General features: G+C 38.8%; 1 protein-coding gene across 6 annotated transcripts in view; it reads left to right on the forward strand.

Annotated features, from left to right (window-relative positions):
• Ptpn4 (protein tyrosine phosphatase non-receptor type 4) overlaps positions 1–17,581 on the forward strand; it is a 146,442-nt gene that overhangs the window by 40,192 nt on the left and 88,669 nt on the right. For 5 of the 6 annotated variants that reach the window (XM_070021869.1, XM_070021870.1, XM_070021871.1 and 2 more), the window contains one exon: positions 15,932–16,039. In XM_070021869.1, coding sequence (XP_069877970.1) covers positions 15,932–16,039 — 108 coding nt within the window. Of the gene's footprint in view, positions 1–15,931; positions 16,040–17,581 lie in introns of those variants that run through there. The other variant, XM_070021875.1, reaches the window with a different exon arrangement.

Raw genomic sequence — 17,581 nt, forward strand, 5'->3', positions numbered from 1 at the left:
GTATAGCAGGGTCATTGTTACTTGAGTTCTGAGGATCATGGTTTCAAATTCAGCCTGGGCAGGAAAGTCTGTGAGACTAGATCTCCAATAAATTACTAAAACGCCAGAAGTAGAGCCATGGTTCAAGTGGTAGAGAGCTAGCCTTGAGCAAAAGAAACTTGGGGACAGCACCCAGAAACTTAAGTTCAAGCCCTAGGACTGGCAAAATAATAATAATAATAAGTCTTTCAATTTAGTATTTCATTATTTATAAATAGACATGAAATGAAGGGAATTCTCCTTCATAAAAATTTCTGACTAATAGAAACTCGTAAGCCAGGCACCAGTAGCTCATGCCCATAATCCGAGCTACTTAGGAGGCTGAGGTCTGAGGATTGCCATTCAGAGCCACCCCAGGCAGGACAGTATATGAGACTTCATATCTCCAATTAAGCCACTGCCCGCCCCCCCCCCAAAAAAAAAAGTTGGCATTGAAGCTGTGGCTCAAGTGGTAGAGTACTAGCTAGGTCTTTAGCAAAAAAAAACAACAAAACAAAACACCCTCTGGGACATTGCCCAGGCCCTGAGTTCAACTCCTAGGAATAGCACAAAAAGAAAAACAAACAAAGAAGAAAGAAAAGAAACTTGTATCAAATGGTTGATTTTAAAAAATTAACCTTTTTTTCCTCCCTGTTTAACTCATTAGAAATCTTTGGGAGGGGTTATAAACTTAATTCCTATGTTAGGTATTAGTTCACATTTAGTTTTTATTACACTTCTGTATCTCAAAATATTTTAAAAGGATTTGTTACGTTTTCTATCTCATGTAATTTTTTTCTTACACTTTAGTTGACAATAGTATATTTATTTAAGTTACATATGTTTTATTTTTTTTTAATTTTATTTTATTTTATTTGAGAACATACTGTACAGAGGTGCTACAATTACATGGGCAGGATAATGCATACATTTCTTACCAAGCATTGCAGCCTCCTCCTTTGTTTACCCTTTACCTCCCTTCCCCGCCTCCCCCTTTCTTTGTTGCTTTGTATGTCCCTCCCCCACAGTGTAACCCCCACTTTCACTATATTTGATGTCAGTATAACATGTGGAGGAGATGGGGACAAACAAGTCGTTTAAGGATACATATGTTTTATATAAGCATATACACTTAACAGTCCTAATAGATGTGATTACATTTTTCAAAATTGGCTTTACTTTGGTGTTCTTACTTAACCTGTGTGACATGGAAAGGTTGAGGAATACCACCTGCTCCACGTACTATTATCACTGTATAAGAAATCACCCCAAAACTTCATAACATAAAGTAACCATTTGCTATGCTCAGAGACTCTGTTATTGAGGGATTTACACAGAAACATCTTGTATCTGCTCTTTTCTATGTCAGAGCTTAACTGGAAGACTTCAAAGGCTGGAGATTATAATTACTTGAAAGCATGTTCAGTCATGTGGGCATTACCTGAAACCTCACAGATCTTTCTGTGTACCCTGAACTTCTTCATAGTACAATGACTAATTTCTAAGAGGGAACATTCTTAGAAAAGAGGGAGGTAATACTGCCTTTTCTGATCTGGCTCTAGAGTCATATAATGTTATTTTATAGTTACCAGATTCTGCCTGGTAAGGTTATTAAAGTCACTCAGAGTCCAGAAAAGGTAAATAGGCTTTCCCTTGATAAATAGTGTCAAGGTTCTGGAATATCATGGTAGATCAAAAAACTACCATGGATTTATTGAGAAAATGCAGTTTATCAATAGGCCCTACTGGTGGAGACATAATCTTGCCCTGATTTTGGTTTGTGAATGTGCCCATGTTCCACCTTCATTTTATCTAGTAATTTTCTCCCAGAACTGTTGCGTGCTTCTTTCTTGTTCTTTGTGTTGTTTGAGTTCTTTATCTGGGTGGATCCTACTTTATAAAATATCTGAATGTACAAGCATATAGATAATCAATACATATTATATACACATGTATATAGATATATACATACACATATAATAAATATACATTTATATTCATAATATGTGTACACAATTGTATGTAATTTATATGTATGTATATTATATATAATAGTCTATTGTTTTATGTGTGTATATGTATAAGGACATATGTATATAATTCTATATGGAAAAGTGGAAGGATATTAAATTTTATGATAATACATTATTTAATGTATAATTTAGAGAAGCTTTATAAGTTTCAGTATTTAAAGAAAAGAGAAAAGTTTGCTAATTGAGAATTTTTTTTTTTCTTATGTGGTGCTGAGGAATCGAACCCAGGGCCTCGAGCATGCAAGGCAAGTGCTCTACCACTGAGCCACCTTCCCAGCCCCTAATTGAGAATTTTTTATTTGATTTGATTTTTTTGTCAGTCGTGGGGCTTACTCTGGGCCTGGGCACTGTCCCTCAGCTCTTCAGCTCAAGGCTAGCACTCTACCACTTGAGCCACAGCACCACTTCCGGTTTTTTTTTTGGGGGGGGGGGGTCTGGTCATGGGGCCTGAACTCTGGGCCTGGGCACTGTCCCTCAGCTCTTCAGCTCAAGGCTAGTGTTCTACCACTTGAGCCACAGCACCACTTCCAGCTTTTTTTTTTTTCTGCTTATGTGGTGCTGAAGAATCGAACCCAGGGCCTCATGCATGCAAGGCAAGCGCTCTACCACTGAGCCACCTTCCCAGCCTGTCGACTTCCAGTTTTGTGAGTGGTTTATTGAAGATAAGAGTCTCACAGACTTTCCTGCCCTGTCTGGCATTGAACCGCAATCCTCAAATCTCAGCCTCCTAAGTAGCTAGGATTACAAGTGTGAGCCACCAGCACCTGGCTAATCGAGAATATTTTTCACTTTTCATTTTTATTTGTGTATGCATTTTTCCTCCCATTACTTTTTAGAAATAAGTTTGTCTTAAAAGTACTTAAAATTTAAAACTCTTTGTTCTATAAATCTGTTTATCCAGTATGAATATAGATGATAAATAGTACTTTAATTGTTGGTGAAAGATTTGTCACATTAGGGCTGCGAAGGTAGCTCAGTGGTAGAGCCCTTGCCTTGAATGCATGAGGCCCTGAGTTTGACTCCTCAGCACCATATAAGCAAAAAGAAAAAAGCCGGAAGTGGCACTGTGGCTCAAGTGGTAGAGTGCTAGCCTTGAGCTGAAGAGCTGAGGGACAGCGCCCAGGCCCAGAGTTCAGGCCCCATGACCGGACCCCAAAAAAAGATTCGTCACATTTTTCTTTCTTGATAGAGAAAAAAGTATATATTCTAATCAGCTCAGAACTTGGGTTTTTGAACAGTTTTGTTGGTTGATGCTTTTATTTTTTCATCTGTTAAACTATTAGTTAACCAAGTCAGTAGTACAATTAGAATTAGACGGGTGAGAGGTGGATGGAGATTGACATAAGAAACTAAAGGAATACAAGCATAATGGGCTTAATTAAATGAAACATTTACTTGGAGTCATTCTTATTTAAATTTCAGAAAGGATCTTGCTATATAGTAAATCCAGGTTGTAAATCAAATTAGTGCTAAAAATAAGAGCCTATTTGATGTATTCAGTGACTACCTCCTTTTACATTAAATGTTACAGATAATATTTACATTAAATATTACATTAAATGACCTCTTTTACATTAAATAACTGCAGAAGAAATAGCCAAGACTATCAGTTCTGAACTTTGCCTAAACAAATCAAAGAAAGCACAAAAGGAAACATATGAGCCAGGCATGGTGGTGTAATCTCAGCATTCAGAAGGCTGATACAGAATTGTAAATTGGAGTCCCATCTGGGTTACATAGCAATATCTGTTATAACACTATTACTAATTCCTCACATATATAACAGCTGTTGCTTTTCTCTACAAAAACTAAACAGATACATTAAAAATTAAATAAATTCAAAGTCTAATGGAAACATAGTTAGAAAACATTACCAAGAAAAAAATACTTTACCAAGAAAAAAATACTTTAAGAATTCCCAAAGAAGTTTAAAAAAAAAGTTTCAGAATCAGGATTTTTTCCATGTTTTTTAAAAAGATATTTTGTTTATCTTTAATTACTTATACAAAGGAGTTGCCATTTAGCCTTTTCCGTGTTTTAGTTGCTTAATTTTTCAGTTTTAGGGATTATCAGTTTCTCGTTTAAGAAGATGAAAGTTTAGTTCCCTTTTACCCATGACCTATACTTTCTACTCATCAATATAATTGACATATTATGTATTTATCTTAGTATTCCATGTGAATACTATTATTATAACTACAAATGTGCACAGCTGAACCACATAACACATTAGAATTAGTTTTTTGTTTGTTAGGGAGTAAACTTTTAGTTTTCATAGAATTGTAATTTTCCCCCATTTTTCTCTTTCTTTTTTGCTTTGTTTCCTGTTTTTATTAGTAATATCCCCCTAAGCTTTTTCATACTTATTGGAATCATCTCATATATTGTTTAAATTAGGGATTTTATGAAATGCTTCTTAGAGAAGATGCTTGATGTTGAAGATCAAGTTGCCCAGTGAGCATCCCATCTCTGCTTGCAGGATAGTACAAACAGAATGGAAGGGATTAGCTAATTCCCTTCAGTCTTTTTATAAAGGGATTTACCTAGAACCTAATGACTTCCTGACTTCTCCAGTTGCCCCCCCCCATTAATACCATCACCTTAGGATTTAAGTTTTAACACAGAAATTTTTTTTTGGGGGGGGGATCCAGTCGTGGGGGCTGAACTCTGGGCCTGGGCGCTGTCCCTCAGCTCTTCAGCTCAAGGCTAGCGCTCTACTGCTTGAGCCACAGCGCCACTTCCAGCTTTTTTCTTTTTGCTTATGTGGTGCTGAGGAATCAAACCCAGGGCCTCATGCATGCAAGGCAAGCGCTCAACCACTGAGCCACCTTCCCAGCCCCTAACACAGAAAATTTTTGAGAGGTATATACATTTAAAATGCAGCAGTGAATTGTTCAGGGACAGCTCCCAGGCCTAGAGCTCAAGCCCCATGACTGACCCAAAAAAAAAAAAAATAAAAAGAAAGAGAGATCTTTCATGTGATTGTTTGTAACATATTTATAAGATTATGTCTTTGTTGCCTTGTATGTCCCTCCCTTATGGTATAACCCCTGCTTTCACTATATATGGTGTTGGTATATGTGGAGGGGAAGGGAAAAAACAAATTGTTAAAACAGGGATACAGGAGGACCCATTGCAACAATGAGATGTACAAGTTGTTATGTTGAAAAACGACGAAAAACTAACTTTACAACTTTGGTGGGGGAGACGGGGTGGGGGGGAGGATACGAAGGGATGGGAAGGGGAAACAAAGCAGGAGGCTACAATGCTTGATAAGAAATGTGCTCATTATCTTACCCATGTAATTGTAACCCCTTTGAACAGTATTTTCACAATAAAAATATAAAAATAAATAAATAGTTCCTGTTTGCAACTACAAAAAAGTGCAGCAGTATCTGTTTTTTTTTAAGTATATGGCTTGGATTTTGTCACATTCTCCAACAAAAAGGATAGAGAAAGTAAATTTTTTCTATGGCTTGCATTTTGTAAAATGTCTATGTTTAACTCTTGATAACTTGGGGGGAGAATTTTAGATTGGAAATAATTGGAATTTTTAAAATATTGGCTTCTTACTAACGCTGTTGAGGAGTCTCCTAACCCTATTATATACAATGTGTAATTTCTAGACATTTTGGAAATATTTTCTTTTCACTGCTGTTTTGAAAGTTATACAAATTATTCATGAGATCTGCTTGTTTCCTGTATGACATACTCACCCTCTTCTCCACTGTACTTGGTGTCCCTAGATTTAAAACCACTTTATTTATTTTTTGTTGGTTGTGGGGCCTGAACTCTGGGCCTGGGTGCTGTCCCTCAGCTCTTCAGCTCAAGGCGATCACTCTTAACACTTTAGCCACAGTGTCACTTCCAGCTTTTTCTGCTTATGTGGTACTGAGGAATGGAACCCAGGACCTCATGCATGCAAGGCAAGCACTGTACCACTGAGCCACCTTCCCAACCCCAACTACTTTATTTTTAATTGAAATACTTTAGAAAAGATAGTCACCTAAATTTTCAGCTGCTTCCCTTCCCATTTTCACCCTCGTTCTTTATCTTGTCTATTTTATACTTTTCTGTGTATTGACTTTCTTCTCTGCTTTTTCTCCTTAGTTCATACTTTTATACTAAAATAAATCATTGCTTAAAAAAAAAAAAAAGAAACTGAGGCTGGGAAGGTGGCTCAGTGGTAGAGTGCTTGCCTTGCATGCCTGAGGCCCTGGGCTCGATTCCTCAGCACCACATAAGCAAAAAGAAAAAAGCCGGAAGTGGCGCTATGGCTCAAGTGGTAGAGCGCTAGCCTTGAGCTGAAGAGCTGAGGGACAGCGCCCAGGCCCAGAGTTCAGGCCCCACAACCGGACCGCCCTTCCCCCCCCCCCCAAAAAAAAGAAACTGATCCTTTATCTACACTGTCAGCCTTATGTATGTAGTTGTTTCTTGTATTTCTTTATTTGTGGAGGATGTATTGGTGTCTGTTTTTTTCTGATATGGATAATTTTGCATGTTGTCTTCCTCCGTCTTCTACTCCGATTAGTTATTTGGCAGTTTTTAAAATTATATAAATATGCAGTTTTTAGTTACATACTGAATCTTCTCACTTATCAATTTTATCAGTTTCTGTTTCTGTTATTTTCTTTATTTTGTTACTTTGCCTTAATTTATTCTTTTTTTGACTGGTCCTAGAGCTTGAACTCTAGGATTGGGCAATCTCCTGTGCCTCAGCTTCTTTACCTATGTCAAATGTTTTATTGTTTGCTTGTTTGTTTTGGTCATGGGGCTTAAACTCTGGGCCTGGATGCTGTCTCTCAACTCTTCAGCTCAAGGCAAGTGCTTTACCATGAGCCATAGCACCACTTCCAATTTTCTGGTGGTTTATTGGAGATAAGAGTCTCACAGACTTTTCTGCCCTGGCTGGCTTTGAACCATGATCCTCAGATCTCAGCTTCCTGAGTAGCTAGGATTACAGGCATGAGCCACCAGCACCCAGCTAAATGTACTATTCTTTTTTTTTTTTTTTTTTTTGGTCAGTTGTGGGGCCTGAACTCTGGGCCTGGGCGCTGTCCCTCAGCTCTTCAGCTCAAGGCTGGCGCTCACCACTTGAGCCACAGCGCCACTACTGGCTTTATCTGCTTATGTGGTGCTGAGGAATCAAACCCAGGGCCTCATGCATGCAAGGCAAACACTCTACCACTGAGCCACCTTCCCAGCCCGAAATGTTCTATTCTTTTACAGAGAAGGATCAGAAAATGATGAGTACAACATAGGATTCTTTTCCTATATGGAAAAAGTTTCATATAGTCTTATAGACTCTTAACTGTAAGAAATACATAGAGGAAAAAATTCAGAAGCCTTGGCTCATGTCTGTAAGCTACTCAGGAGGCTGAGATCTAAAGATCTCAGTTGAAATCCTGGGCAGGTAAGTCCCCATGAGATGCTTATCTCCAGTGAACAATTCAAAAAACCTAAAAGTGGTGCTGTGGCTCAAGTAGTAGGGCACTATCCTCAAGCACAAAGAGGCCCAGGCATAAGCCCAGGACCAGCTAAATTAAAAATTAAAAAATCAGGGGCTGGGAAGGTGGCTCAGTGGTAGAGCGCTTGCCTTGCATGCATGAGGTCCTGGGTTCAATTCCCCAGCACCACATAAGCCAAAAGAAAAAAAGCTGGAAGTGGTGCTGTGGCTCAAGTGGTAGAGCACCAGCCTTGAGCTGAAGAGCTGAGGGACAGCGCCCAGGCCCAGAGTTCAGCTCCCACGACCGGACCCAAAAAAAAAAAAAAATCAGTTTGTCAGCTGTAGAATGTATATTCTGAGTATTATATCACTTGATTTCCCCTTTTTATTTTTATTTTTAAGTGAGTTTAAGACAAAAATAATTCTACTGACATTTCATTAAGTCATCTAATTTTAAATCATCTACCGGTCCTTTTTACTTTTTTGTCTCTCTTAAAGTTTATGCTGTCATTAATCTCCTCTTCTTAAGTCCCCAGTAAAATCTATTCCCAAAATAATTCATTCGTCTACATAGAGGTGATCAAAGTCCTTACTCTAATGATAGTCTGAAGGATTTTAGTCACTATTAAAAAAGTCAGAGACTGGGAAGGTAGCTCAGTGGTAGAGTGCTTGCCTTGCATTCATGAGGCCCTAGGGTCAATTCCTCAGCACCGCATAAGCAGAAAGAAAAAAGCCGGAAGTGGTGCTGTGGCTCAAGTGGTAGAGGGCTAGCCTTGAGCTGAAAAGCTGAGGGACAGTGCCCAGACCCAGAGTTCAGGCCCCATGACTGTTTCTGCCCCCCCCCCCAAAAAAGTCGTTCTATACATTTGGACTAAATATCATGGAGGGAACTGTCCTATAGCTTTCAGTCTTACTGACCTCCCTAACTTCCTACATGATTATGTGGAAAATGGTCTCTGATTCAGAGATTTCAGTCTGTAGCCACTGCTGTGGGCCTGACCCAAGCTTCCCATGGTGAGAAGCTTAAAATCACTGCATCCAGGTAACAAAGAGCACAGTGCCTGTGCTATATGTTCTTCCCTTCCCTACTTTTATTCCATATGGACCTCCAGCCTATTGAGTGGTACTGGACACATTCAGTTATTGTCCTCAGTTATTGTCCCATAAGTCATTTATCTCTAGAAGTGCCCTCACAGATGTACTAAAAGGTATGTCTTATTAATTTCTTGATTAGATTAAGTATCTCTCAATCTAATTAAGTTGATAATCAAGATTGATTATTGCAAGTGCATTCCTTGTCAACTTGAAAACCAAATACATGTCTTAAACCGTATTTAATCTCCAAAAAGAAAACAAGAGCAAGGCCATAATTCTGCCTAACATGATGTAACTATCCCAAGTATAACAAAAATATACTTAATTTTTTCCCCTAAAGTCCCCAAACTTCCAGTATTACTCAGAAGTTCAGGTCCTAAGTTTCCTCTGAGACTCAAAAGTGAACTCATATCTGTGGAAATAAAAAGACAAGTTACATACTTCTAAGATACAGTGGCACAAAGTAAACATTTTTATTTCAAAAGGGAAAATGAGGTATAGTTAGGAGGGATGAGACTAAATGAAACCCAACATGCAAACTTTAAATCTTGTAGCTCCATACCAGCCATCTGGGACATACAGCAGTGAGATGGCATAGGTCCCCATTGTACAGACCTGCCATTTGTAGCCCATGCATCCTACCTTTTGTATTGGCTCAGTTTACTGCCTGCTGTTTCCCTTGTTGGATGTTCTATGTTCCTGACATCTCCAGCTCGCTGGAGTCTCCATTGTCTCTTTAACCTTACTCTCATAACATCATGCATTGACCTCTCAGTGGCTTCCTGCAGTGAATCAGACTGTGCTGCATATTGCCTAGCCTCTCAAACTTTGCTCTGAAATCTGAGTGGAAGACCTCACAACCTCACAAGCCTTGCATTCTGCATTCCTGCAAAACTACTATCATATGGACAATCACAGGATCTACAGTTAGCTTGAGCAGTACTACTCACAATAGTAGCCTGTGAGTGCCTGGTGAGACCATGGAAACACTTCTTCAGATGGCCTTTTGTGAACAGTGTGCCCAGACAGCACTCTCTTCTCAAAGGAAAGTCTTTCAAATGTTTTTTTTTTTTTGGGGGGGGGGGGTGGCGAGCCCAGTCATTCGGCCTGAACTCTGGGCTGGGCACTGTCCCTCAGCTCTTCAGCTCAAGGCTAGCGCTCTGCCACTTGAGCCACAGCGCCACTTCTGGCTTTTTTCTTTTTGCTTATGTGGTGCTGAGGAATCGAACCCAGGGCCTCATGCTGCAAGGCAAGCACTCTACCACTGAGCCACCTTCCCAGCCCCTCAAATGTTTTTATACTTTTATGCTCCAGGCCCTACAGTGGGTAATGGGTGTTTCTGATTCTGAGGTATATTCAAAACAATGTTCCTATTGTCCTGGTACAAAAAATAATCAACTTTTAATGCTATGGTTCTCTTATCAGCCACATTCTCCTTTTGTAAAAATTTAAATGCTCTCTTTTGTGGCCTAACTTGAACATTTTTTCAAATCTTTCTGCTCTGTTTTCTCCTTCCATTTGTCACTATAAACCTAGCTAAAAGCAACTAGCTGTAATAATTACAAAGTTTCTGGCATGACATTTTCTCTCTCAAATGTACTAGATCTTGCAATTAAACTTTGGTCTATCCCATCCATGGTCTAAGGGGATGGTGAAAATATAGACTAGATTTTTTGTTTTCCACAATGTAATATGAATGACTCCTAGTTCAATTCCCAATAGAGTCCTTATTCCCATCTGAATCATCATGAGCCTGGTTTTTACTATCTGTATTCTTGTTTGCCTTCTGGTTTTCTGCCTGTCCATTAGCATCACCAAGTTCTGCTTGTAGGATTCTAGGACTTCTCTAGCCTGAATCTCCATATTTTCCCATTTTTTTCCCCCTGATTTTACTTTATTGTAAAGATGCTTCTACAAACCATTTCCAAAAGCTTCTGAGCCACATGATCAGCTAGTCATAGCAGCAGCCCAATTCTGTTACCAATTTTCTTGTTAGTTTTTCATCATTGACAAAAATCTGAGAAAAACAGCTTAAAGGAAGAGAAGTTTCTTTTGGCTTATTGTTTCAGAGTTATAATCCATGATGGACTAGCTGGCTCTTGGCTTCTTGGGCTGTGGTGAGGCAAAACACTATGGTTGTTACTTAGTGGCAATTAGAAACAAGAAGACAGAAAGGGGCAGGAGGGTAAATAGCCCCAAGGTCATGTTTTCACCAAGGCCAAATCTTACATTTCCAGTATCTCTTAAAATAGGACCAGAAACTAGAGATTCCTCCAACCCATGAACCGGTGGGAGGAGACATTTATGTTCAATCCATAGCTTTGTTCTCTCTTGCCATGTGATAATTTTCACTGTCTTTGGACTCTACCAGAGAGAAGGCTAGAACTTGATATGGCCATTTGACCTTGTACCATGGGGCCTGGGCACTATCCCTCAGCTCTTCAGCTCAAGGCGAGTGCTCTACCACTTGAACCACAGCACCCCTTCCAGTTTTCTGGTGGTTAATTGGAGATGAGAGTCTCCTCATCTTTCCTGCCCAAGCTATCTTTGAGCCTCAATCCTCAGATCTCAGCCTCCTGAGTAGCTAGGATTATAGGCGTGACCAGCACCCAACTCCTCAGCTGGATTTTTAAATCTTTCTTTTACCTCTCCTTTGGTTGAATCATAGATTCTCGAGATTCTGTTTTTGAAACTGAACTTTTCTCATGGACTAAAGTGTTTCATATGTTATCAGTGAATGGCAACTAAAGAGCTAGTTGGCTAATCTAAAAGTTCTAGGTACTCCTTTCTCCCCCCCCCCCCTTTTTTTTTTGCTGGTACTTGGACTTGAGCTCAGGTCTTGTGCTTTTGCTTGACTTTTTCTGTTAGCTGAGCTCTACCACTTGAGCCATGCCTCCAGTCCAAATGTCTTTAAAAATTTTTTTATTGTGAAGTAGTTGTACAAAGAGGCTATACACTGCTATAAGTCAGGTTATAAGCACAGTGCATGTTGATCAATATCACCCCTTCTGTCATTCTCCCCCATTATTCCCCCTCCTGTTTCTACACTCAAGTTACGTATTTTAATTTTTTTGTAATGCACATTGAATATAATGACTGAATTTGCTCTCTCTTCCTCTATTTATATAGACTTGGAAAAAATCATACTAAGTAAGCCAGACCCAAAGAAACATAGGCTTCATGGTTTCCTTCATTTGTAGTAATTAGAATGTGTCTATAAATCTACAAATAAGCCCAATAGATAGTGAAAGACAAATAATTACACCTGGAAATGATTAATTAAACAGCAGGTTATAAACATTTACACAGTGAGAAGAAAGGAAGATATTCTTAGGAGAAGATCATGAGGACTCAATAGCTAAGTGCATATAATGATATAAAATGATGCTTTTGAAATGAACTCCAGGAAATGGAAGCAAGAGTTTTGGTGTTTTGTTTTGTTTTTTGTACAGCTTGTAGTTTGATTTATTTTTCTTCTTTCCTTTTTTCTTTGGTGTACTCTCTTCTGTCTGTGTTGCTGGTTTTTTTTTATTTCTGTACCCTTTATCTTGTATATAAGTTTGTCTGATTTGGGGAGGGTTGGGAAAAGCACAGAAACAGTAGGAAACTGGGTGAACCAATCCAGCAATGAAACCCACTAGACATTATGTTGGAAATGAACTATCCAAACTGGAGGGGAGAGTGGTTATGAGGGGAAGAACTGGAGAGAGGAAAGGAAGGAGTGACACTGTTCAAAGGAAATGTACTCATTGCCTGTCTTATGTAACTGTAACTTCTCTGTACATCGCCTTTACAATAAATTTTTTTTTAAAAAATAAGTAAATAGCCAGGCGCCGGTGGTTCACACCTGTAATCCTAGCTACTCTGGAGGCTGAGGTCTGAGGATTGTGGTTCAAAGCCAGCCCAGTCAGGAAAGTCTGTGAAACCAGCAAACCGGAAGTGGTGTTGTAGCTCAAGTGGTAGAGCACTCGCCTTGAGCTGAAGAGCTGAGGGACAGCACTCAGGCCCAGAGTTCAAGCCCCATGACCGACCAAAAAAAAAAAATTTAAAAAATAAAAATAAGTAAATAAAATCAGATACAGAAACAGGAAGGTTTTAAATGAAAAAAAAAAAAAAAGTCACTTGATGGCTCAAGTGGTAGAATGTTAGCCTTGAGTTGAAGAGCTCATGGACAGTTCCCAGGCCCAGAGTTCGAGCCCCATGACCAACTGAAAAAAAAGAAAATATGTCTGTTTAAATGGAAAAAAAAATCTTGATAGACCATTTTTCTTCACTTTTTGGCCAATTCTGCCTTTTTAAAATAAAGGTCCTTTGACTTTATCCTTTTTGATACCATTCTAGTTGAGGCCTAGAGAACTTTAAGAAATGAGACTTGAGGGGCTGGGAAGATGGCTCAGTGGTAGAGTGCTTGCCTTGCATGCTCAAGGCCCTGGGTTCGATTCCTCAGCACCACATAAGCAAAAAGAAAAAAAGCTGGAAGTGGTGCTGTGGCTCAAGTGGTAGAACGCTAGCCTTGAGCTGAAGAGCTGAGGGACAGAGTTCAGGCCCCACCACCGGACCCCCCCAAAAAAAAATGAGACTTGAAAAGAATCAAAACAGGAAATTTTAAAATATTGACATATTAGGGCTACATTCAAAAAGCCCTGCTGTAGAATGTAATAGTTTAGAAGCTCTTAAAATTTTTGTTTTATTTTTTAATTGTTTTTAGATAATATTTGAGTCAAATGTAGTTTAAGAAATGGTACAGAAGGAGACTGTTTATGTATCCTTCACCCTGTTTTCTCCAGTGGGAACATATCAATCACCTAATAACACAACCAGGAAATTGACATTAATACAATATTCTGGTCTCATTCATGTGAGCATATATTAAACACATCTTAGTAGTTTTATAAAAACAATGTTAGGTCTCTTCAGTTTAGTCAGTGAGAGAAGGTGGGAGAGGTAAGTTGTATCAGTGTAAAAAAATATTTACAGGTAGGCACACAGTCGCATTGAGAAGCACTGTTGGAAGCATGCATTTCCCTTTATCTGTCAAATATCTGTCATTTGATCCAGTTCTGGTCAATAAGAAATGATGGGAAACCCTGAACATTGTCATATATGGAATTGATAAGATAATCTTGCTAAAATCCAAGACAAATAGTACTGTAATGCAAGAATGAAAGAAGGAAGAATACTTTGTTCTTTATTATGTCTCATTTACTAAAATTGCTAGTTCTGGAATCTGTTGCATCTCTATACTTTTCATATTATAAAACATATGTGGGGGCTGGGAAGGTGGCTCAGTGGTAGAGCGCTTGCCTTGCATGCATGAGACCCTGGGTTCGATTCCTCAGCACCACATAAGCAAAAAGAAAAAAGCCGGAAGTGGTGCTGTGGCTCAAGTAGTAGAGCACTAGCCTTGAGCTGAAGAGCTGAGGGACAGCACCCAAGCCCAGAGTTCAGGCCCCACGACTGGACCCCTCTCCCCCCCCCCAAAAAAAAAACAAAACATGTGTCCTGGGCTGGGAAGTTGGCTCAGTGGTAGAGCGCTTGCCTTGCATGCATGAGGCCCTGGGTTCGATTCCTCAGCACCACATAAGCAGAAAAAAAAGCCGGAAGTGGCGCTGTGACTCAAGTAATAGAGTGCTAGCCTTGAGCTGAAGAGCTGAGGGACAGCGCCCAGGCCCAGAGTTCAGGCCGCATGACCGGACCAAAAAAAAAAAAACAACAACAAAAACATGTGTCCTTAATGTTGGAATCTGGCTGTAGCTGGAAGCTACCAAGATATTACAGTCAATGAGAAGAAAACTGGTAGTAATATTTCACTATTTACTGTTTTACTATTTACTAATATGCTTTTCTAATATTTGTTTAAATAATAGTGCAATAAACATTGATTTATATAGCTATTTCCCCCAACAATGGGGGAATGCCAGAAATGATCAGTATTATGTTATCTCCCTGCATTAGTTTCTGTATTTGTAGTAATGGGGATTGGACTCAGGGCCTTGCATAATATAGGTGAGGGCTCTACCACTTGAGCTCTCTTGAGATAGGGTCTCATTAACTTTGCTTGGTCTGGTATTGAACTCACAATCCTCCTGCATCCACCTCCTAAGACATCATGCCCAACATTGTTATCACTTATTTTATCTACCTACATGTACTGTTAGTAGTAATAAGTATTTTTAAATCTTAATCATTGTATTTTATTTTTATGATTTACTCATGACATGTCCTATTTTCCCATTTTCATTTATTATTGATGAACATATTCATTGTTTCTCTGTGTTTTCCTTTTTAGGAAATTATCAAATTATATCATGTTTTGTACATTTCATAGCTATGAAATTTGTGTAAGTTATAGGTACTGTTACTAAAACAAGGGGATAATAAATGATGGGGCTGGGAAGGTGGCTCAGTGGTAGAGCGCTTGCTTTGCATGCACAAGGTCCTGGGTTCAATTCCTCAGCACCGAATAAGCAAAAACGAAAGAAAACCGGAAGTGGCGCTGTGGCTCAAGGGGTAGAGCGCTAGTCTTGAGCTGAAGAGCTGAGGGACAGCGCCCAGACCCAGAGTTCAGGCCCCACGACCGGACCCCCCCAAAAAAAATTTTTTTTAAAGTTCCCTAAGTACTATTGTAACAAAAATATTAGGCATTTTTCAGATTTGCTGCAAATTATTTTTTTTAGGTTTTTAGTTCCCTGTTGGTGGCATTGTTTTACGGAAAATTATATTTCCAGTTGTATTTAGTCACATATGTCCAAGTATGAATAAAAAGCCTATGAGATGATACAGATGTATACAGAAGTTATTATGTCAACAATATGAAATAACCAAAATACCATATGATACCCTGAAAGTAGGAGGTATTTTCAATCAAAAGTTTTTTTTTATATCTTCATGTATATTATGTATTTTTTGGCCAGTTTGCTTTAAAAAAATATTATATCAATGCCAGGCAATGATGACTCCTACCTGAAATCCCACTTACTCACAAGCTGAGATCAACGCTGAGATCAAAGGATCACAATTCAAAGCTAGTCCAGAGAGAAAAGTCAAAGAGGCTCCATTTCTAAAATTACCAGCAAAACCCAGGCTGGAAGTGTGGTTCAAGGAATAAAAGTACCAACAGAGCAAGCAAGCCAAGTGAATGTAGGAGCCTGAATTCAAACCCCTATAGTAGTAAAACAAATAAAAAACAAAGATTCAGTCACATGTGAAGTCTTTACTCTCAGCTAAGTCATTAGTATAAAACTGCAATTATAGTTTCAATAAAAGAGGGCAAAAAATTGAGCAGATTAAAAAATATACATAAGTGTGTGGCTCAATATAGATTTAATTTTTCTTCCAGAAACACGATCAGGGGCAAGTTCTGTTGGATATAGTCTTCAAGCATCTTGATTTGACTGAACGAGACTATTTTGGATTACAGTTGGCTGATGATTCTACAGATAATCCAGTAAGTGTAAGCTGTTACTTTTGTTTTCATTTTAGTTTTTCTGTCTGTCTATAATATAATTTCCTTCCTGATATATAATGTTCATGATTTAAGAGTGGTGGGTTTTTTTTGTTTTTTGTTTTTTTGTCAGTCGTGGGGCCTGAACTCTGGGTGTGGGTGCTGTCCCTCAGCTCTTCAGCTCAAGGCGATCACTCAACCACTTGAGCCACAGTGCCACTTCTGACCTTTTCTGCTTATGTGGCGCTGAGGAATAGAACCCAGGGCCTCATGCATGCAAGGGAAGCACTCTACCACTGAGCCACCTTCGAGCCCCAGTAGTTAAAATTTTTTTTTTTTTTTTTTTGCTTTTTGCTTATGTGGTGCTGAGGAATCAAACCCAGGGCCTCATGCATGCAAGGCAAGCAAGCACTCTACCACTGAGCCACCTTCCCAGCCCCCAGTAGTTAAAAATTTTATCTGAAGAATTAGATGTTTGAAGTTTTAATCCAAGTTACTAATGTTAGATATTCATAATTATGTCAGCCCCTAGAATCTAGTACCAGTTTAATTATCAGTATCAGACAACTGAAAAGTAAGTTTAATTCATGCCTCTTAATCTAAAGAGAGAAATCTTTTAAGAGTTTCTAACCTCACTTCATTCTAAGTTTTTACTTATTCTTTAGATTCACAGTCATGGTTCTTTTGCTTGAGAATATCGGATCATAGAAATAGATGATAACATAATAGAAATGTTTGACAATTTAACATTTTAACGTACTCTGAAGAACTATACCATGTATACCCAACGTACTCTTAGAATCTTCGCTGATACTCATAATGAGCTTTAAGATTTAAAAATTTTTAAGAGAAAAGATTTTAAAACTTTGAATTAAAGATAGATTAACAAGTGGATGCTTGGGCCTAGGAATAAATCCCCTGTAAGAGGTAAATATAATATGGTAAGGTATGAATAATGGGTGCACACATTTTATATATCACATATGCATTCGTTTATAAGACTAGAGCTAGGGCTGGGAAGGTGGCTCAGTAGTAGAGCACTTGCCTTGCATGCATGAAGCCCTGGGTTCGATACCCCAGCACCACATAAGCAAAAGGAAAAAAGTCGGGAAGTGGCACTGTGGTTCAAGTGGTAGAGTGCTACCCTTGAGCTGAAGAGCTGAGGGACAGCGCTCAGGCCCACAACTGGACCCCCCCCCAAAAAAAAATAAGACTAGAGCTAACAATTTACTTGACATATAGACTTTGAAATTAATTTCATTGCACTTATAATTAAGAAACTAATAAAGCATGTAGCTTCATGTTTCTGTTTCATGCATAGCAAGTATAGAATCATGGGTATATTTTTCTTTAAAGCCTTCTACAGTAAGGAATTCTAGTGTAACAATCAAAATTACTTAGAGCAAAGCTTTGACTTTCTGAAATTTCTCAGTGTTTTGATTTATCATAGCTTTGGCTCTTGGTATAATTGTTGTTTCATTTTGTTATGGTTTTTGTTCTTAGATGTTAGGAAGCATGCTACCTGGTAAGCTATGCCCACAGCTC

Source organism: Dipodomys merriami, unplaced genomic scaffold, assembly GCF_024711535.1.
Source record: "Dipodomys merriami isolate MVZ:Mamm:240054 unplaced genomic scaffold, mDipMer1.0.p SCAF_146, whole genome shotgun sequence".
NCBI classification, from domain to species: Eukaryota; Metazoa; Chordata; class Mammalia; order Rodentia; family Heteromyidae; genus Dipodomys; species Dipodomys merriami.